At 48.5% G+C, this 22610-nt stretch overlaps 1 protein-coding gene across 12 annotated transcripts in view; it reads left to right on the top strand.

The window, feature by feature from the left end:
• Positions 1-22610, top strand: part of WNK2 (WNK lysine deficient protein kinase 2) — a 140877-nt gene that overhangs the window by 86664 nt on the left and 31603 nt on the right. For 2 of the 12 annotated variants that reach the window (XM_037041318.1, XM_037041328.1), the window contains exons 19-27: positions 4439-5256; positions 5630-5699; positions 6589-6671; positions 6777-7468; positions 10120-10334; positions 11287-11475; positions 12170-12268; positions 18408-18452; positions 19904-20163. In XM_037041318.1, the coding sequence (XP_036897213.1) occupies positions 4439-5256; positions 5630-5699; positions 6589-6671; positions 6777-7468; positions 10120-10334; positions 11287-11475; positions 12170-12268; positions 18408-18452; positions 19904-20163 (2471 nt within the window). The remainder of the gene's footprint in view (positions 1-4438; positions 5257-5629; positions 5700-6588; positions 6672-6776; positions 7469-10119; positions 10335-11286; positions 11476-12169; positions 12269-18407; positions 18453-19903; positions 20164-22610) is intronic. The other 10 variants (XM_037041356.1, XM_037041354.1, XM_037041319.1 and 7 more) reach the window with 9 other exon arrangements.

Here is a 22610-nt window from a genome sequence, read left to right as displayed (position 1 = left end):
GACATTGGTTACAAAATGGAAATAAATGGAAAGATATCCTGTGTTCTTTGATTGGAAGAATTAATGTTGTTAAGATGTACATACTAACCAAAGCCATCTACAGATTCGGTGCAATTCCAGTGGCATTTTTCACAAAATAGGAAGAATACTTAGAAAATTCATATGGAATCACAAAAGACGCGAAATAGCCAAAGCAATCTTAAGAAAGAACAAAGCTGGAGTCATGTCATTTCCTAATTTGAAAGTATATTGCAAAGCCATAGTAATCAAACAGCAGGGTACTGGCATAAAAGCAGACACTTAGACTAATAAAACATAATAGAGAGCCCATGCACATATAATCAGTTAACCTGTGACAAGTGTGCCAGTGCACACAATGGGGAAAAGATAGTCTCTTCAATAAATTGTGTTCTGGAAAAACTGGGTAGCCACATGCAGAAAAATGAAAGTGGATCCCTATCTTACACCCTTAAGTAAAAGCAACTCAAAATGGTTAAAAGACTTAAACATAAAATTCTCAGAAGAAAATGTGAAAAGCTCTTTGATATTGGTTGTGGCAATGATTTTTTTTTTTTTTGCATCTGACACTGAAAGCACAGGCAACAAAAGAAAAATTATAAGAAGGACTATATCAAACTAAAAAGCTTCTGCGCAGCAGAAGAAACCACCAACAGAGTAAAAAGGCATCCTAAGGGATCGGAGAAATCATTTGCAAATTATATATATGATAAGAAGTTAATATCTAAAGTGTATAAGGACCTCACACAACTCCACTGCAAGAAGCAAATAATCCAATTTAAAAATGGACATATTGGGAGTATATTAAACTAAAAAGAAACCACAGCAAAAGAAAGGAAGAACAAAACAGAGGCAGTTGACAAAATGGGAGATAATGTTTGCAAACAACAGCTCTGAAAAAGATTTAATTTCCAAAATATTTAAAGAACTCATAAAACTTAACACCAACCAATCCAACTGAATAAACGGCAGAGGACCTGAACAGACATTTCTGCGAAGAACAGATACAAACAGGTACATGAAAAGATGTTCAATCTCACTAGAGACGTAAATCAAAACTACCATGAGATAATGCCTCATACCTATTAAAGTTGCTGTTATCAACCAGAGAAGTGATAACAAATGTTAGAGAGGTTGTGGAGAAAAGGGAACCCTCATTCACTGCTGGTGGGAATGTAGACTGGTACAGCCACTATGGAAAGCAGTCTGGTATTTCTTAAACAAATTGAGAATAGAGTTACCATATGACCCAGCAACCCCTGTTCTGGGCATCTACCCCCAAAATTCAAAAACATGCATGCACCCCTATGTTCGTTGCAGCATTATTCATGGTGGCCAAGACCTGGAGACAACCAAAGCATCCTTTGATAGATGATTGGATAAAGATGTGGTACATATACACAGCCATAAGAAAACATGAAATACTGCCATTTGCAAGAACATGAATGGACCTTGAGAATGTTATACTAAGTGAAATAAGTGAGTCAGAAAAAGCTAAAAGCCATATGATTTCACTCATATGTGGCATGTAAAGCTGAAACTCATGGACACAGACAGCATTGTGGTGGTTGCCAGAGGGAAGGGGGTGAGGGATGGAGGGTGTGGCTACCATGGTGATGAAAGATGGTTTGGGTTTTACTTCAGGTGGTGGGCACACTAGTATCATAGAAATGTGCACTTGCAACCTATATTATCTTACTAACCAATGTCACTGCAGTAAATTTAATTTAAAAAATAAAAAACAAAATGGGCAGAGGACACGAAGACACATTTCTCCAAGAAGACATATAAATTGCCATCAGGTACCTGGAAAGATGCTCAATATCATTCATCATCAGGAAAAGGCAGTTCAGGACCATAATGTGGCATCACCTGACACTTGTGTGGATGGCTATTTTTAAAAAGATAGTAGATCAGTTCTGGAGAGGATGTGGAGAAAAGGAAAACCTGTACACTGTTGGTGAGAATGTAAATTGGTTCAGCCACTATGGGAAACAGTATGGAGTTTCCTCAGAAAAAGAAAAAGAAACTAGAACTACCTTATAACCCAGCAGTTCACTTCTGGCTGTATAGACAATGGGAATGAAATCACCATCTTGAAAAGATATCAGTACCCATGTGTTCATTGCAGCATTATTCCAATAGCCAAGACATGGGTAAAGAAAAGGTGGTAAATATACAATGGATTATTTATTCAGCCTTAAAAAAGGAAATCCTGCCATTTGTGACCACATGGATGAGCATGGAAGTCTGGATGGATGAGCATGGATGAGCATTATCTAAGTGAAATAAGCCAGAGAAAGACACACACTGTATGATCTTAATTATCTGTGGACTCTAAAGAAAAAAAAAGTTGAACTCAGAACCAAAGAGCAGATGGGTGGTTGTCAGAGACATAGATTTGACCATCTTAGTAGGTGGAGGAAAGCATTTGATAAAATTAAGTATTCATTAATGACTATTTTATATAATACAGCGTGACTTTATTTAAATATCAAAATAAGCAGCAAATTATTTGTTTCTGTATAGCTATAGTAATAATGTCCAAGGAAAAAGATAACATTGAAGGATTAGAGAATCAGTGTGGAGTTCCATTTTACTTGTTTTATTATTTTGCAATGAGAATATCTTCATGTATCATTTTTGTGTTTAAATTTTTTTGGAGTGGGAACTTTTAGACTGATAATGGCTTCTGGAGACAACATCTTCACTCTAATTCTCCGGGCTGTCATGTTGAAGCATAACCAGACTCCTACTGTTCTTATCCAAAGCTCACCAATTTTTACTAAATAAATGCTCCTTGATTTGCTGTATGCTTTTGAGCCATTCCAAAGCCCTGAAATAAATGTTGTTTTGCAATAAGTGTTTTGTCCAGTTTTATGGTTGTTTTGAGGGGAGAGGATCTGCCAGTCTTTTCACCACCATCACTGGAACTCAGTCAGTTATTACTTACTTGAGTTGATTTTTCTTCTGAGGCAATATTTTCATATTTATGGATTCTGTATATTATCTTCCCAAGGTTGCTATAACAAGGTAGCCCAACCTAGGCAACTTACAACAACAAAAATGTATTTTCTCATAGTTACAAAAGTTAGAAGACTGAGTTAAGGTGTCAACAAGCCATGCACCCTCTGAAGGTTCTAGGAAAGGGCCTGTTCCATGCCTTTATCTTAGCTTCTGGTGTTGGCAATCCTAGGCATTCCTTGGCTTGTATATGCATCACTGCAATCTCTGCTTCTGTCATCACATGGGGTTCTCACTGTGTGTCTTCACATTGTGTTCCCTGTGTTTGTCCATTAATACCTTTAAATAATAGGAGCATAGGTATAAAAGTGAATTTGTTTAACCTGACAGATGATTTTTATTTAAAAACAATAGCAAATTATTCTTAATTGGCAATGTGTTGAATGCTTTCTCTTTGAAGTGGAGACCAGTATAAGGATACACATCATCACCACTTATTTTCAGTATCTTACTGGAGGCCGTAGATAGTGCAGTGTGGGGAGGGGAGAGGAGAAAAGGAGAAAGAAACAATAAAAAGATAAAAACCAACAGGATTAAAGAAGCCTAGGTAGGCCCTGCCTCACGTGGTGAAATCTGATTTTTTTGTGGATGGGACCCACCATCATCCTCCTGTGCCTTCCAGGTGATTCCATTTTGCAGCCAAGTTTAAGAAAGTGTTTTTGTAAATATTAAGTAGATGTAATGGTAGTCTCACAAAAGCTTTATTTTTCATTGGAAGAAAATGTTTCAAAACAAAGTTTTACTTGTTTGAGTTGGTACCAACTTAAGGTATGCATTCTTTTATTACTTGTTTCAACATTAACTACTCTTTAAATGGAAATACATACATAATTCATGCCATGTAGTAAGATGCTCAAAGCTGAATGCTTATCATGATTTCTCAGAGTAATTCTATATTAGTAACCAGAGGGGAGGTGGAATGGGATAATGGGGGGAAGGGTTTTCAGGAACAACTATAAAGGACACATGGACAAAACCAAGGGGGGTGTGGAGTCAGGGTAGGAAGGTGGGATGGCTGGGGTGGTGGGGAGCAGTGGGGAGAAAATGCAGACAACTGTACTTGAACAACAATAAAATGAAAAACAGAATAATAAAAAATGGTAATGTTCCTTTTAACATTACTACTTTCTATTAAAAATATGGACAGAGTAAGACAACTATCTTACTCTAAGAAGCCCTTGCTATAAAGTCTATTGTATTGAGCCAAATTATAATTCTTTCTAGGGACTACGTTTGTTAAAACTTTCCCTATTTTGAAGGTGATGCATCAGAGAAAAGAAGAGACCGGTGTTGGGGGTGCTGTCACCCCACAGAGGGCATGTGTTTGGCCAGTGAAGTGCCAGATCAGTAGGACCAGGGAAAGCCAGTACAGGGCCATTTTTTCTATTTCTTCTAGATGCAGCACCCTGTAAAGACCAATTGTCCTTGAAGGAAAAACCTGGCATCCCAGCTGGTCTGCATCTTCTGAACCAAGCAGGCTCCAAAGAGACCCCTGGGGGCACATCGGCCCCTTTGGTGCCATCCTCCCCTTCTGTGAATGTGATGCCCCAGGAAATGGCTGCACCAGCTGCCAGCCCCAAGCTAGAACCAGCAAAGGGGTTGGCCATGCAGGCAGGTGGCCCAGTGACCTCTCAGGAGATGGTCAGTGAGTTTGAGACCCCCCAGCCACTGGCAGAGACTTATGATGATCCCCAACTTGCTGCAAGGCTCCCGGATATACTCAGAGAGCCTTGCACCTCCCCCACAGAGGTCCCTCATCACCCCACAGGTCTCAGGGAGCCTGCTGCAGCCAGGGAAGCCAACATCCAGGTGGAGTCCCTGCCAGCTCCAACCCCTGCACCCAGTGCCTCCAGCAGGACCCCTCAGCCTGCCCTGGGCCAGTCCCTACCTCCACTCTCTAATGTGGTGGGGGCCATCAGCCTGGCTACCTCCCAGCTCCCAAGCCCCCCACTAGGGCCCACCACCTTCCCCCAACCATTAGAGTCAGATGGGGAAGGGCCACTTCCCAGAGTGGGCTTCATGGACAGTACCATCAAGAGCCTTGATGAGAAGCTCCGGAACCTGCTCTACCAGGAGCATGTGCCCACCTCCTCAGCCTCAGCAGGGACCCCTGTGGAGATAGGTGACCAAGACTTCATCCTAGAGCCCCCGAGAGGGGATTGGCCCTACATAGAGGCATCCAGGGGGGACCCAACCCTGCCTTCACAGTTTGTGGTGAGTACTGGCTTTGCCCACAGGTGTCGTCCAGTATCAGGGGTCTGGACAGAGGTGGGGGGCCAAATCAAGTCTGGTCATGCCAAGCTGCCTCACCCCAGCCTGCCTGTCCTGCTCTTCAAGTCCCATCTATGAGCCTGACCTGCCAGTGTGTTTTGCAACAAGTGGCCTGTTTGGGAACATGGGGTATGCAGGTGCAGGGTCAGGAACTGGCTGGCATCAGTGATGTGTGTGGAGCTCCTGGGATGGGGCCCTGCTCCAGCCTCAGGACAGGGAGCCTAGCCCTGGGATGGGAGGAGATGATTTGCAGTTTAGCTGCAGAGATGTCAGTAAGTGAGGCTTCTGGCTCTTTCCTTTGTGTTTCTTCCTCCAGTTGGACAAGTCAGAACTGGCCCCTGCGCTAGAGGTGGCATTGGAGCAGGCTGCATCCTCACCAGTGACAGGTGATGAGCCCCAGGTCGATTGGCTCTGTCCCCACTGTGCATGAGATGCCCCATTTTTCCTTGCTTCTTCAGAGCACTCTGCATCCCTACCCTTCATCACACAGCACCTTGGGTGGGAACCAAACGTGGCAGAGCCTTTCATGATGCTTCAGTGTGTGTTCAAGAATAGAAAGCCCACTGTGGAAATGGATGACAGCCCCCCCACCCCTTAGCCTGGTTGAAGGTTCATTTAGCCCCTGTCACTACCTCACTGTAGCATGTTAGTCCTGCTTGGGCTGACACACAGCTCTGGCCTGCCATGTCTTTCTTTTGTCATGTGTGGGTCTCAGCTCAGGCCAGTCTCTCACACATCAGCTCCTGCTCTATCATTCACTTTTCACCACAGTTCTGGAAAAGCAGGTCAGAAATATGCTGTGATCCCATTCTGTAGACAGAGAAACTGAGACAGACTTACATGACATGGACCTTGCCTAGACCTTCCCTAGGAGCAGCAGGGCTAGGAATCAGCCCTGTTTATCTGCTCCTTCCAGGACCTCACGAAACCCATTTTTCATTAGGACATAGAGAGAGATAGGGTGATGCCATCAGCTGACAGAGATGGCAGGTAAGACAGGGTAACACCGTCGGGTGTGTAGAGGGCCTGACTGTGCTCAAGGGCCTGGAACATGTGCCTGTAGGGACCTGAGTGGTAGTGGGCTTACGGCTTCTCCCTTCCCGAGGTTCTAGGGCATCTCCTGTGAAGTTAGAGGGCTGGAGGTTAGGATAGTTTCTCACTGTGACTCCCTTTCCCTCCCATTGGCTTTCCTCCCACCATGATTCTGCTGGCCTTGAGCCATTCCTGCCTTTGTCCTCGGCACCAACCCAAGTAATGGTTTTAATGTTCTGACAGCAGCAACATCTTTGAGCAACATACTGGGCTGTGATGGAGGATGGGTAGCCTCAGGTTCACCTGAAGCACCCAGTGTCCCTCAGGTAGGTAGTTTTGTGTGATGAGATGTTGAGATGCTCAGCTGGTTGGGGGAGTTTGCTCTCTGCTGGTGATCGCGTGGAATCTTTTCCTTTCTTCTATTTCCCAAGGATACCCCTGCTTCTGCCATCCCTGTACATCTGGAGCTCACAGACAAGAGCGGCGGGGTCCCCAGGGAAACTGCAGCCAAGCCCATGCAGCACTGCCCCAGGATGTTGACCGAGGGCAGCGAGGCCAGCCACCCCCAGACTCACGGTGCTCTGGCCTCAGGGTCTCCTCAGAAACAGCCAGGACAGCAAGGTGGCAGTTCACCAGCCAAAACGGTGGGCCGGTTTTCTGTAGTCAGCACCCAGGATGAGTGGACCTTGGCCTCTCCACACAGCCTGCGGTACTCAGCCCCACCTGATGTGTACTTGGAGGAGGGGCCCCACAGCCCTGATATGAAGCTGGCCCTGCGGCGTGTGCAGACAGCTTCCTCCATCGAGGTCTGTCCTGGAGAGCCTATGTCCAGTGACTCTGGGGATGAGTGCCCACGTAAGAGGCGCCCTATGCTGAAGCATGGCTCCCTGCCTGGCAGTGGTGGCAGTGTGGCTAGTGACCTTGTGAAGAAGGCCACTGCCTTTCTGCACAGGTCCTCAAGGGCTGGCTCTCCAGGTCCAGAGACACCCAGCAAGATGGGTGTGAAGGTCCCCACCATCAGTGTGACCTCCTTCCACTCCCAGTCATCCTACATAAGCAGTGACAATGACTCAGAGATTGAGGATGCGGACATCAGGAAGGAGCTGCAGAATCTTCGAGAGAAGTAGGTCCTATGGGGTGGGTGCCCTTCCGGTGTGGGGCTCCAAGCCACGGTGTTAGGGTACAGTGGGCAGTTGAAGTTAAGTGTACATATGGAGCTCAGACTAGGAGACAGAACAGTGGTGATTATTACTGCTGCCTGTTGGCCTGGTCCCTAGTCTTGGAGCTGTGCCTCTCCATTTCCTGTGGTTGTCCCCTCCTCCTCTGGCCCTTAACAGGACAGCTCTGTTGTCACTCAGACCCAGGCCCTCCTCACACTCTACAAGTGGTCAAGGTCCCTGAGATGCAGCTGCATCCTGAATTCTTCTGGGCAGGAGAGGCCACAGTGTAGTTACTGAGGTGGGGAGAGGCTGGTGTTCTGAAGGAGGAATGGCTGTGGGCTAAGAGCTCTCGGAGTGGACCCTGAAACAGCCCCCTCCCAGCAGAAGCAGCCTCCTCTCTCATATTCTTCCCTTTGGGTGGACAGGGCAAGGCCATGCCTGCTGGGAGGGCTTGGGAGAACTTGTCAGGCATTGCCCACTGGCTTCCCTGACCCCCACTCCTTAAGGAGCCAGCTGCCCCTCTCTACCTCTTTATTCCAGCTGCAGGTGGTCAGGACCAGCCCAGGGGCACCTGATCAACCTGTAGCTCCCTCCCCTGATACACTGTGACAGCTGAAGGCTGTACATGGAGCAGCCATTGAGGTGTCCAGTTCCATCTAGGGATGTGGTGTCCAAGGGGACATGGGGAAAGGGACTCATCTGTGCTCTCTCAGGGGTATTGCCCTGGAAGCTCCCAGTCAGCAGAAACAAAATGGGACAAGGGGAGCCCAGAGGCAGCCACCCTCCACTGTGAGGGGAGCTGTAGAAGATTGTGAGTGGGGGGCTCTTGGTGCAAGAAAATCAGGGAGAAGCTCCCTGACTGGTGTGGTTCAGTTGGTTGGCACCTGTTCAATACTGGTGGGGGCATGTGCTCAGCTTATGGGTTTAGTCCCTCTTCTGGGCACGAATGAGAGGTAACCAATTGATGTTTCTCTCTCACATTGATATTTCTCTCCCTCTCTTTCTCCCTCCTTCCCCTCTCTCTAAATAAATAAAATCTTTTTTTAAAAAATGAGGGAGAAGCTGCTGTGCACTCAGAAGGGGCAGGGCTTGGAGGTGAGGGGTCCTGCAACCTGGGGAGAGGGTGGGGCCTGGAGATGAAGGGGTGGGCTACAGGGATGGGAAGGGAGAGAGGAAGAAATTCCACAAAGGAAAGCGTTCCAGGAGCCTGGGAAATGGGGAAATAGAGAATACAAAATCCTGGCTCTATGGCCTGATGGGACAGTGGTTAGACCCCAGTAGAAAGGGGGAACCATTTAGAAGAGGATGGGGTTTGGATGTGAATTGAGGGGGATTGGTGATTGCCAGATAGGAGGTAGCCTTGTGTCTTGTGTCAGACCCCCTGGGCACTGTGGAGACACAGGTGCCTCCCTGGACCCCGCATTTGCAGTTTTTAGAACCCCCAGGAGCCCCATGATTTTAGAGGCCTGCTGCAGCCCCTGTGGCTGTGTGGAAGGGAGGAAGGAGGGGGCTTTGGGCAGGAGTTTCAGAGTGAGGGTCTCCCCCAAGTCTTTAATCAAATGCTCCCCAGCTGACTAGGCATCCCTCCCCCTACTCCAGCCAGCTTTCACTTAGAAACATCACACCCTGTATAAAGCTCAATCTGATGCAACAGCAGTTTGCTGTTTAGAAAATTGTTTTTTCTAAAGCAAACCTGGTAGGTGTTGAAGACATAAGAGGAAAAATTAGAACTTGGCTCCTCCTGTCCAGCAATGAAAAACACCTATTTCACAGCCACACACAAAGGAGGTAGGCCTAGAGTGAGGCTGAGGGGCTGAGCCCCCGGCCAGGGTGGCTGGGACACATGAGATACTACTGAGGGGATGGTGTCTGGCCCAGTACTGCCCAAATTGGCAGGAAGGGTGGGCAAGGGAAATAGCCAGGGGCTCGGTCACTGACTCCTGAGGGAGGTGGCAGGGATCCTTGTCTCCTCTGGCTTATCGTAGAAACTGCCCTTGTCCACAGTCAGTGCTTCCCTCTGGGCCTTAGTTAGGCTTCCCACTTGTGTGGCTTGTCAGTTGAGCTCTGTGCCCCATGGGTGGTGTTGCCTGAGCTGGGAGTCCCCCTGGTAGGGAGGAGCTGGAGCCTCAGGTCCCTGGCTGACCGCATGTGTCTCAATTTAGACCTGCTGGCGTTCCCTCATCTGAGACCACGCCTCCACTGTGTGAAGGAAATAACACCTGATGAACCCAAGTGGGCTCTCAGTTCTGAGAACTGATTATTTTAATTTTCACCACTGTTTATGTGCAGGATTTGTATTGCAAGCATAAATATGTGAAGTTGTTCATACCACACACACCCCAAAGAAAAACCCTAAAACACAGCAGTATTATGAGCCTGGATGGGAAACAAGTCTCCCTGGGCTGGTGGTTTTCAGTTCTGTGTTATTGGATGCTGAGCTGTCAATGATGCCCACTTGGTTTAGACATAGACAGATGTTTAAGTAAATGCTGCAGAGTCCCCTCTGAAGGACCCCATTTGCCCAGGGTGACCTGCAGGCTGCCTGCCCCATCCTCATGTTTGTCTTGGACTCTCAGGAGGCCTGCCTAACCATCCCTTCTTTCCTTTCCTGCAGACACCTGAAGGAGATCTCAGAGCTGCAGAGCCAGCAGAAGCAAGAGATAGAAGCCCTGTACCGCCGCCTGGGCAAGACCCTGCCCCCCAACCTGGGGCTTTTTCATACGGCACCCCCAACCAGCCGCCGGAAAAAGACCAGCAGGAGCAAGCTGAAGGCTGGGAAGTTGCTGAACCCTCTGGTGCAGCAGCTCAAGGTTGTGGCCACCAGTACAGGTCAGCCCTGTGTGCTCCTGGCCGCCCTTGGGAGGGGGCTGGGCTGGTAGTGGGGCAGACTCCCTCCCCCGCCCCCCCAGGCCCGGAAGACTGCTTCATGACTCTCCTTCATGGGAATGGGAAAGCCACTATGGTCTGTGGAGGGCAAGCGCCTCTGCCCCCATGCTGTGACAAGAGGAAAGGGCTGTGAGTGGGCAGGTCTTCTCAGAGCACTCAGCTACCTCTGAGTTACAGTGTATGAAGGAGGAGGAAGCCCAGGGTCTCCAGAACTGCGGCCTGTCCTTTCCCAACCTGTTCCTTACTGCAGGTTGCTGCCTGGGACAGGGCTGTTCCCTCTGACCCAGTCTCTCAGACATATATCACCAGCTGACAGTGGGGGTTGAGCCTTTGGGGAGGAGAAGGGTGGTAAGGACCCCAGCCCTTAATCACAAACCCTGGGCACTCCGGGTGCATGTGGGCCCCGGCCTGCACACTTTGGGGTGGAGACCTAGTGAGTTGAAGCCTCAGCTGCACCAGGTGGGAAGCTGGCGGTGAGCTGACCACAAACCCTTGGTTATCATGTATAACCCACAGGGCAGAGGTCAATGAATTTTGAGAAGTACACAAATTCCATGCCAATTCCTAATGTTAACAAGAAACTAATTAGAATGAGGAGTTAGTTTACAGGCCCCCTCTTTGAGCTCAGGTGTACATCTCCAGATGTACCACAGTCCTTTCACTTCATTTGCACAAGTCAAACCCAACACAGTGTTGTCAACTGTTGGAAACTGTGGTTACTTTCTCTAATCTTCCCAGCACTCCCACATGGGTAACCCAGCCACATGCCCATTGCCTACAGGAATTCAGCTTCTCCAAGGTCACCCAGCAAAGATCAGGGAGGACAGATGCATCCCTGCTGGTTGGTCTGTCCTGCGGCACCTTATAGTGCCTGTACCCCCTTCTCCCCACCCAGGTCATTTGTCAGACTGCAACAGAGCCCCTCCTGCTAAGGACCCCACCAAAGCCGGGGCAGGGCCCGCAGCAGCTTCAGACCCGTGTGGAAAGGCAGTTCAGACCCAGCAGCCTTGCTCTGTTCGGGCCTCCTTGTCTGCAGACATCTGCTCCGGCTTAGCCAGTGACGGAGGTGGAGCACATGGCCCAGGTGATTCTCAGCTTGCCCATCTCTGAGCATGTGCTAGTGAAGTAGGGCCCGTGTGGTATAGAGGGGACATGAGCTGTAGCCAAGGCTGCCAACAGCTTCCTAAAGAAGTAATTGTAGGGGTAGCCTTTGAATGAAAAGATGAATGGCCCAGCAATCAGTCTTGCTATAAATGGCTCAGAGGGAGGTGTGCTTGGCTAGTGGGACCTGGAAAAGGCACCAGGACCACTGAGAGGTCAGACGTGGCATCTGCTGTGAGGTCTGTGCCAGGTCCTAGGCACTGCCCACTCTGTTCTGCCCCATTCCCCACTAAACATGGGTCCAGAGGGCTGCTGGGGGAACCAGGCACAACTCTTCAGCTGGGAGTTTGGCCTTGAGGAGGAATTGGCTGTGAACACAGCAGCTGTGCAATGAGGTGCTTCACCTGCACCATCTCTGTCCAGAGAGGTGGTGGCCACTGCCACGTCTGACTCCCCCGCCCCCAACCCCGCACGCTCTCCTGGGGTCTGCTTCTCTTCCGCTCCAACGCTTCCTCCTTTCCATTATGTGGTCAGTGGCTGTGGTCCTCTGGGCTGGGCTAGGTGCAGCCATGGATGCTAAGTGACTGAGGCGGATGTGGCTGGTGGTGTAGGAGGAAGCCCAGAGACTGTACTTGATGCCTGTCTCTCTGTTCTCTTCCCTCTATATTCATTTGCAGGCTGGACGGTTTGCCACCCAACGTCTGAGAGAGTGACCCATAAGTCTAGTAGCAAACCTCGCACTCGATTCCTCAGTGGACCCGTGTCTGTGTCCATCTGTCTGTATTTGTTCTTCTGTATTTTATCACCACCTGGCCCTTGGTTTCTCCCCACCCTCTTCCTGTCTTCATTACCTTCCACACTTTTTGTAGGGTGACTCCCCCACACCATTGAACTCATTTAATATGGAAAATGGAACCCCATTCACACCCTCCCGTCTAGCCCCAGAAAGCACGCTAGTGCATGCTCTCTGCTCCTGCCTGGGCACTGAAAGCATGTGTAGTGGCCTGCCCACTCCCAGCCTCAGTGCCCTACCCACTCCCAGCCTGAGCGCTATGCCTACTCCCAGCCTCAGCTCCACTCCCAGGCTCCCAAGGTGCCCTACACTTCTTTGATCACTTGTTTTTGTTTTTTGTTTTTTTCTGGTTGTAAAAGTTGGATGTACTTTTATTTCAGTTGCAATTGTGGCACATATACACATCCACTGTCCCTCGTTCCAGCAACAACAAAAAGACAACTCTGGCCTTCTCCACATGCATGATGTGTTTCACATGTGTCTGGACTTTGAAGACATGCATGTAGTGAGCTGAAACAGTGCTAGAAGGTCACTGGAGGGTGTAACTTCTGTACAAGGGCCGGATCACCACATCTAGTACTGTCCACCTACCGCCCACTTGCTGTATGTGGGAATGCTGAGAACATGCTCCAGCTAGGACACCCCAGCCCCTCCCTCCACTCTGCCCATTTCAGAATCTTCCAGCTCTGGGAGAGGTGACTCCCAGCCTCCCACCACGCTCTGCATCTGGGCCCAGCCCCTCCTTGTTTTCTCTCTAGCTCCTGCACTTTACTTGGTGTGTTTCCCTCTCATCTCAAGGACCTAAGAAATGAAGTTAATTATGCAGGTCCACAAAACCCTGTGAAACCAAACCTCAGACCCAGTTGTCTTCAGAGTCCCTGGAATGCCTTCCTAGTGCCCAGGACTCATGCCCAGGAATGGCATACCTGCTCGGGGCCATCCAAAATTGTTTTTACCCCTCAAATGGATTAGCAAATGAATCTCAAGCTGTGGGCTTTTCAGGTTTTTGTTTTTTTAACATAAAAATTAAGCTTTTTACCAATTGGATTGGATATGCTGATTTGGAGCATGTGGTTTTTGTACAATAAAGATACATTGTACTTGTTGGGACCTGAGGCTACTTCCACAGTAAGCATCCTTCCCCATAAGGGGGCCCATGGCATCCTGCTAGGTGGGTGGGCCAGGTTGAAAGCCCGACATCAGGTAGAAAATGCCCAGGGACTGCCCACCTCTGCTCATTCACTGATGGATGCCCAGTTCAGCTTGGGGATCCCTGGGCTGCTGGTTAGTTGCAGAGTTGGATGGGGGTGCCGGGAAATGGGGAGTCCTGAGTGCATCCTGACTTCCTGTTCACTTAGTGTTCTCCTTCTGCCTGTGTGTTTGTGGCTCTTGCCCTGGAGGCTGTGGTGTGAGAACATCTGGATCCCGAGGTATCTCATGCTCAGATGGGCAACTGTGTCCCTGCAGGGACGGCCACTGGCCATATGTAGGAAGCACATTAGAGCAGGTGGTGGTTTTCCCAGGGTACTTGGAGTAAAAACCTGTGAGTAAGCAGCACCACACATGCCTTTCAAGTCATCACCATTTTACCTTTCTGTGCACCTGGTTCTGCTTGTTGTTAAGGGGTTTTTTTTTCTTCTTCATGATTACTTAATGTTCCAACATAAGAGAAAAATTTAAGGCATAGCAGGGACAAAGAGATTAGGTTTTACTTCTGTCCTGGCCGGAAAGGAACTTGTGAAGTGCAGCTTGGTGGTGGACAGTGGGGACTAGCCCAGGCAGGGTGATTTTACATAGTTGCTCATACTGGTCTGGTAGTCCTTGTTTCCTCAGATGCTATGAGCATGAGGATACTGCTGTTTCCATAGCCCAGTTATATTTAGGCATGTCTGGGTTGAGTTCCTAGTCTTTTCAGGCCATGATGGCACCCCACATGCTGTGAGGTTGCTGGTGAGGAGGGTGCTTAGTCTGCTCTGGGGCCTCTTGCCCATGGCCATGAGGCCTGGGGGTGTGAAGACTTGAGCTCCCCTGCTCCTGTACTAATGGGGCCACAGGAGCCAGGACACCCCTCCACTTTGGTCCCATTATCCACCTCGCTGGCCCTTTGGGCTCCTGGAGCCACTGTGTGCTGCTCTCAGGGTGTGAGACTGGAGGGAAGTTCAGAGCTGGTCTGGGAGGGCTGAAAGGATGACCGCAGCGGAGAAGGAAGCTAGAGCTTGAGGTGTAATGTAGCTGGCCCAACCCAAGCTGAAGATAAAGCTGAGAAAGGCTTTTGGTTTCCTATCCTGAAACAAATGGGAAACAAGACTCTGGGACCATTAAATCTGTGTGAAGTGTGGAAGTATAGGAAGTCACAGCTTCCTCTAGAACTCAGAGAATGTGAGAGATGTCAGAAATGGGCACCTACAGCGTCAGGGGACCAGCAGGTGACCCCAAGTAGGAGAGGAAGCCAGGCCAGGCACTTAGAGCGTGGGGAGGTCATAGCTTCTGTGCCTCCTTGGGGTGGGCACCAGATAAGGCCTGCTGTTAGGTGGGCAGGCTCCCGAGGAGGCTCACTTAGTGTTTTCCTTCTGCCTGTGTATTCGTGGCTCTTGGTAGAACTACATCCAGGGTCTGCCAAGGTAGGGCAGACCCTGGATGTAGCATTGGAGGCTTCTCCCCACCCTACAGGGCCCCTCCAGCTTGGGTTAGGTCTCAGAAGTGATTGTATCCTGGTGTCCTATTGGTCAGAAGTTGTTGTTAGGCACATTGTCCTTCCCCTGCCTCTGGCTCCTCCTGACTAGAGAAAGGGCCCATATTCTCCAGGACCTCTCTTACATGAAGGCCTTGTGTCTTTCTCCTATGTCTGACAATGTGCCTGGCATTCATGTTACAGCAAAAACTGTCTCTGGGACCCCTCCTGCCACTATGTAGCTCCCTCAGGCCCCCACCCAGGTGTGTTCTCTCTCCCTCCTTCCCTCCCTGTGGGGACCCACTGCAGTGGGTTTGGGAGAGGGTCCAGTGGAAGAGGAAGGTACACAGGAAGGAAACCCCACACAGAGCCCCCACCACAGCTTAGGCCACTCAGGGCAATTTGGTGAGTGGTCTAAGGGGTTGGCCCCTATGCTTCGAGGCCTATGCAATCCAGGTGGTGACACTCAGGGTGAAGTCACCTTAGGGCAGAGCCAATAGGCATCTACTTCCCAGTTCCTGCTTCAGGCACAAGTTTTGTCACTTCTCAGCTTGAGAAGTTGATGGCTCAGTACATAGACACCTAAGAGCAACACTTTGGTGCTCTCCGCCCACTTTCTTCTTTGTGCCAGAACCAAGTGCCGAGTGCCACTGCTGGGATAAGGCCAACCTATCAGAGATGTGCCTCTAATGACGAGTGGGGAACCCTGGCCAGTCTACACTGAGGCTGTGGCCCTGCAGTTCTATGTGGCCTTTGTCAGTATTTGAACACCATGGTAAATGGCAGGTGTGGGGATGGCTGTAGGGCCTGGTCCATTTTTTAAAGCAGTTTGTCCCCATCAGACACTCTCAAAATTGAGACATCCTACTGGCAGCCAGCCAGCAGGGGTAGGGGTGGGGAGGTGTTATCCATGCCAGGAGCAACCTCTGTTCCTATGCCAGAGTGAATGTAGGGGCAAGTAGCATGGAGCCTCACCTCACTGTGGGCTTGAGTGCTGCCTGAGACACCCCTGGTATAGCTGTGAGGGCAGAAGGCTGGTTGCTTTAAAAAACACACCTACAGACATACACTGCACAAGGACAGGACGCCAGGTCATCCTGTGTGCTTCCCTGTTGCAGTCTGGGAGGAAGAGTTTTCTTGCCCCGTATGGACACTTCCCTGAGTAGTTCCAAAGTCTGGAAGCCGGTTCTTCTTTTCCCAAGGACTTGGCCAACAACAAAGTCCTGCAAGGGAAACCTCCACCTCCACAGGAAACCAGGGGTGGGGCTGCTTTAAACCATCATCCCCTTTGTGGTCCCCATGTGGACCTCCTGTGAGTCCTGTGTGGACCCTCTGTGGGTCCTGGCACCCTTGCATTACTGCCTGGTAGTTTTATGGGCAGGAACCAGGGGGCGTATACCCCACTGTAGTGTGGAATGAGCGTACCAGGGTGGAGCTTGTCCATCCAGTGCCGTATGTTTGGTGAGCACAAAGGGCAAGCTCCAGGCCAGAACAGATACTGTGGAAAGCTTGAAGGGGGCAAGGCTCTGTTGGAGCGAGGCTGGTTAATGGCTACTCAGCCGCATAATGGCTACTCAGCTGTAGTTCTGCATGCAGCCGAACAACATGATCTCAAAGTATAGGGCCCAAATCTGGGTGACTTGTGCTTAAAGTTCAGCTGGGAGAGCCAGAAGCTGTCTGTGCTCTGGTCACCTTGGGCCTGTGTTGCACATGGCCGTGGAGGTCTCCATGGACTGGTATGGCTTTCCAGCTCCAAGCACTGTGTTCTGGTGGCCCATGGCACCAGCTCTGTCTTCCCACTGGGGTCTTTCTGGGGCCCTGGCTCCCTCTGGTGGTTTTGGACAGGCAGCTGGCTGTGGGTGGTCCTCCCACAGGCTGATGGAAATCAGCCCTGAACTTAGACATCCAGCCTGGCAGGCCCAGACCAGCCTTTTGAAAGAACCTGCTGCTGTTAAGCTGTAGAGTCCCACCTAGGTATTTAGTCCCATGTCCAGTCATTAGTAAAGGCCTGCTATGGTCTAGAAGGCTACCACCACATAGACTCGATGGGGAAATGTGCATTCCTTGATACCCTACAGTCACCAAGCCAGGACCCTCCTACCTGTCTCATGCAGTTCCCAAAGGTCCCTGTGTTCCCAGTAGGGCTCCATCTGGAACACAAACCAGCAAAGGTCCTTCAACACTCCCACTGAGATTCAGAAAAAGCCTGGCTCTTTGCTTTCTATTTGCACATTAAAGATCCCAGCAGAATATCATGTGCCTTTCCCCAAGTCTGCCTCAGAATAGACAGGATGAACTAAAATAAGAACAACTGAATGAGTCCAATACACTCAGCTGTTCCTCACGTTGCCTGGTCGACCTGTGCCCTCTGTCCTCAAACACAGGAGGCAGTGGTTTATCTTCCATGGGTAGAGTGCTGGGAATGGTGCTGCTGCTGTCAACACCCTCCAAGGAGCAGCATGGTTGTTTGCAGGGCGTCCTGCTCCTGGTGAGGGGCATGGGCGGGAACACAAAGCCTCCACGTTAGTGCAGCCTTGCTGAGTGACCTTGGGGATGCCTGGGCCATCCTTGCCTGCCCCACTTCTGCCAGCCTGACTCTCTGGAAGGCAGGTTAAGTGAGGTGCAGCCATCCCTCCTGCCCAGCTCATCTGCTCTCCAGTTGGGCACTGAATGTTAAGGCATGCCAGACACTAAAGTCAGCATGTCTGTCAGCACAGACAGGCTCTGTGGATCACAGGGTCCAGCAGCCTTTAGTGGTAGTCCAGTGACAAGGAGACCTTGCCATGGACTGGTGGATAGGGAGTACCAGATGAAGCTGCCAAGTATAACACAGAATCAGGGTCAGCCCTGCCTTCTACCTTTCTATAGGTATTTGTATGTCTATGCAATACCTTCTTGCATTTCCTTAATGCCCTCTGCAGGCCTCCTGGTCAGGGCAGCTATCTGAGATCCAGGATTGGCCTCAAACCTGCAAAACAATGTATCTTTTTGCACTTGGGAAACCTTCCATGGGCCTTGTGGGCAGACTCTAGTGAGCCAGCACTCTTCTGGCTGACATTAGTGGGGTTTCCTGCCTCAATCAGTGGGGCTCCCAAAAACCCTATGTTTAAAAGCCCAGTGGTGTGCTTTGCCCTTTTTTATTTTTTTGATTTGGTTTGGTTTTCTTCTTTTTCTTTCTTCCTTTTTTTTAAAAATATGTTTCCAGAGATACACACTGTTCTATCTGAAGCTTGGGCCTTGGCCCTGTACCTCCACCCTTCAGAGAAGCATGTGTGAACTGCACTGATTTAGGGACACCCAGTGAACCCAGGAGGCTGGTCTTTTTTCTCTGAACTGCTGGCCTTTGCTACTCCTTGCACTGATTACTTTTGCTTAAAGTGTGGTGGCTTGAGCCCGTGTGTACTGTCTTCCCTAATTCTGTGGTCTTGTGTCGTTTCTTTCTCCCTTGCAGGGTCTGCCTTGAAGCGTCTCTGTCTAGGCAAAGAGCACAGCAGTCGTAATTATCGACAGGGGTGGGGGGAGGGGTTCATCCCTTGTCCGCTCTCCATCGCATGGGCTTTATTGTGGCTGGTTTGCATCAGGGTTTCCACAGCTGAGCCTGGAACCATGGGGACTGGCAGACAGGCAGGCATGGGCCTGCTCTGCACCCACCCTCCGTGGACACTGTTCCACCTGCACCTGGCTGGACAGCCATCTGAGTGCCCCTTTGTATCTCCATGGCTCTTAGAATTTGTGTATTCTTGCCATTTCACAACTAGTAGGCTGTTCTGCTCTGGAACATGCACATATTCTCAATTAATAATTGGCTCCTGGTCCAAAATTGTAGGAACGAGTATTTCCTTTCAGTGCTAAAGACGAGTGCAGAAGGGGAGTTCCTGGGACAACATGGGCATCAGGCTGCCTGGGCTGCCCACTGCTCTCATCTCATGCCTTTTTCTTTTTTCTTTTTCTTTTTTTCTTTTCTGGCTGAAATGGTCATGTTCTAGAGATAGCTCTGTGTGTGTAGAATCTCATTACTGATGTTTAACTGTTTGTGTCTGTGCTTTTTTGTTGCTAGCCACTAAAGTAGACTACATTTTGCAATGGCTTGTTTGAAGAGATGGTCATTTAGGTTATTTTTTAATTTTAAATGCAGAACTTTAAAAAAATGTCTTATTCAAAATTGCCAACCAGAAATTATATGTAGGAAGAAGGGAGGGGACACAATTTTTTTAAAAGTAAAAGATCCTGTTTTGGTCATTTAAAACAAAACGTTCAGTGAAGTAGCAAGTGCAGTTGACTTTGCCCCACCTCTCCTGGAGCACATGCCCAGGCCTCCCCTCCTCTAGCCTCCACTCTGCTGGTACCCAGATTGCAGGCACATTACGGATGGAAGGCTCTAGGTTTGTGCCCTTTATTAGTACCTTCCCCAGTGCTCTGGCAAGGAGAGGTGCAGTTTCTGTGTCTTATATTCCAAACCACCAAGCCATGTAAATTCACAGGAATGTCAGTGACCCAGCCTATCACAGGCATTGTCCCTTTGCTACAAGTTTAACAGCAGCTGCTGTGTCCCCAAAGCATCCCCTTTGACACCCCAATGTTAGAGCTAAGAGTGCAGAGGCTTGAATGGTTTGCCCCTAGTCTGTTCCAGGAGTTTCTTGAGCTCTCTCACTCTGGGGTTTGGCAGGCCCAGGCTGTGTATGCATAGAATGAATACGGAGTCAGGCTGCCAGCAGCTGGAGTCATGTACCCTGGCCTGGCTGATGAGATGGGTGACATAGCCCAGTCCCCTGTGGCCTGTGGAAATGTTTCACCATGTCTAAAATGGGCACATGGCTCCCAAATGCAGACCATCTCCTGAAGCAAGATGTTGCCTAGCCTGTGCGAGACCATTGTATGAATGACTACAGCCGGCCCCTGGTACTGGCGGACAGTGTCACCAACCCTGGCCTGTATGTGCCTCCCCAGGGTCCTCCACCAGCAGCCTGGTCCCAGGCCCTGAGCCAGGCCCTCCACCTGCCCTGCATGGCCAGGCTCAGGTGAACAACAGCAACAACAAGAAAGGCACTTTCACGGATGACCTGCACAAGCTGGTGGATGAGTGGACCAGCAAGACAGTGGGGGCTTCACAGCTGAAGCCATCACTCAACCAGCTGAAGCAGACACAGAAGTTGCATGACATGGAGGCGATGGCTGGCTGGCCCCCGACCCCTGGCGAGGTGCGGGCTGTAAGTGGGGTGTGGCCAGGTCAAAGGGACAGGGTGGAAATGGGGCTGTGACCACAGGCATCTGCAGAGCAGTAGGTCTTAGCTGGGTGTCAGGTGGCATCTAGGTAGGGCTGTCCCAGATCTGGTGGGTGCAGCCTGGTCCTCCCAGGCCCAGCTCCACCTATCCTCACTGTGACCTTAGGCTAAAGATGTGTGTGGGGTCTGCACACTGCACCCTGGACCATCTCTTGTTAGACTCAGGTACACCTAGACCAGGTAGAGCCAAAGCCAGGAGCTGCTATCTTAGATTTTGTCATGTGATGTGTTCCTGTGTCGGGACTGTGCTGACCTCAAACCAACTTGTAGGAGTATTCCCTCTTTTTCAATATTGTGAAGGAGTTTGTGCAAGATTGAGTTACTTCTTTCTGAAATGTTTAGCAAAGTTCACTTATGAGACCATCTCAGCTGGCAGTTCTTTCTCTGAGTATGGGAAGGTTTCCCTATGGCCTTGTATTTTGAAAAACTGCAAATACACAGAAGAGTTGGAAAATCTGAAGGGAACTCTTGTGTACCTCCTATCCGTATGCTGTGATTGACATTTTGCTGCTTTTACCATCCCTTGAGGGTAAGGTTTTTGTTATGGATTCAGTTTCTTTTATAGTTTCAGTGCCATGTGGGGTTTCTCTTTGTTTCTGTTAAGCTCTTTTTTTCTAGCAGTTAGAACATTCTAGATTTATTAAATTTATCTGTAAATTTATCAGATTTCTAAATTTATTTGTTTTCAAATTAATTGGCATTAAAATTCATAATATCTTCTCTTCACCATTAGCAAGATTTGCAGTGATATCTTGTTTTTAATTTCTGGTATTGGTGATTTCTGAATGTGTGCACAGTCTATTTCTTGGGGTATGTATAAGTTTTATTAGCCTTTTCAAGGAATAATTCTTGGCTTTGATGATATTCTTTATTGTGTTTCATTAGTTTCTTCCTTAATTATTTTTTTCCATCTTACATTTTTTGTTCTAGAAAAGTTTTTTGAGGTGTGCAGTTATTGATTTCCAGCTGTTCTTCTTTTATAATACAGGCTTCAGGCTACAGAATTCCCTCTAAATAGTTTTAACTGCAAAGGTTTTATTATGGAGCATTTTCTTTGACTTTCAGTTCCAAATATTTTACAGTTTCCACTATGATTTTAAATACTATAGCTATTAATCTCCTTGTGATCTTTTTATTTACTGGTTTTTAGCCTAATTCTACTAATAACAGAACAAAATTTGGGTGTTTTCAGTTTGCTAAGATTTGCTGGGACTGGCTTTTTGATCCAAGTTATCAGTCTTGGCTGCTCAAAGGATGATTGAGGCCAACCTGTTTCATTTCCTCTCACAGCCACATTCCTAGTTTTGAAGCTCCCTTATTTGTCTTCTGAATGATGGCAGCACTCTCCTGACAGCTACATCTCCATCAATCTGACTCAAGTTTATTCTCTGTTATTCTGCAACAAAGCTGAGAATCCTTAACATGTTCCCAAAGCCCTGCAGGGTCTTGCCATGAACCCTGGGCAAGCTTGTGTCAGCTCTGCCACTTGGACCCCCCACACTGGCTCTCAAAGCCTATCCTGGGCTATCCCCCATCCATCAGCCCTGCTGATCTGTTGTTCAGATGGTTGGGATTCTTTCTAAGGCTTTTCGTTTGTTTATTTTTGTGTTAAATCTAAATAACATAAAATTTATCATTTTAATCATTTTAAGTGTGTAATTCAATAATATTAAGTATCTTCACAATGTTATACAGCCATCACTGCTATCCATGTTTAGAACATTTTCATCATCCAAAACAGAAACTACTCACTAAGGAATAACTCTTCAGTGTCCTCCTCTGGTACTTCCAGTTACCCAGCCACTGTTAACTCTTATTTTACTTTCTGTTTCTATGAATCTGATGACTCTAGTTACTTTTTATAAGTGGAATCATACAGTATCTGTCCTTTCCTGTTTTGCTTTCTTCACTTAATGTTTTCAAAATACATTAGTATTATAGCATGTTTTAGAACTTCATTCTTTTTTTCCCATTTTTTTATTGTGGTAAAATACACATAACATAAAATTTGCCACCTTAATCATTTTTAAGTATCAGTTCAGTGGCAGTAACATACATAATAGTATGTTACTATTGTTGTTTGCCCATCCCCAGTACCCGTTCCCAGAGTTTCTCACATTGCAAAACCAGAACTCTGTGTTCCCTGAGAACAGCTTCCCATTTGCGCACCTTGCCTCGCCTGGCCCAGCCTCTGGCACCTGCGGTTTTACCTTCTGTTTGTATGAGGCTGACTGCTCTAGTTCCTCATATTTATAGAATCACACAGTAATTGTGTTTTTATCATTTGCTTATTATGTCTAGCATAATGTCATCAGTGGTCATCTGTGTTGTAGCATGTGTCAGAATTTCCATTCTTTACGAGGCTGAATGAT

Source organism: Sturnira hondurensis, unplaced genomic scaffold, assembly GCF_014824575.4.
Source record: "Sturnira hondurensis isolate 20B ecotype Veracruz unplaced genomic scaffold, ASM1482457v3 Scaffold0000460, whole genome shotgun sequence".
NCBI lineage: Eukaryota > Metazoa > Chordata > Mammalia > Chiroptera > Phyllostomidae > Sturnira > Sturnira hondurensis.
Note: the sequence above shows the minus strand (reverse complement) of the source record. Positions and strands in the feature narration are given on the sequence as shown.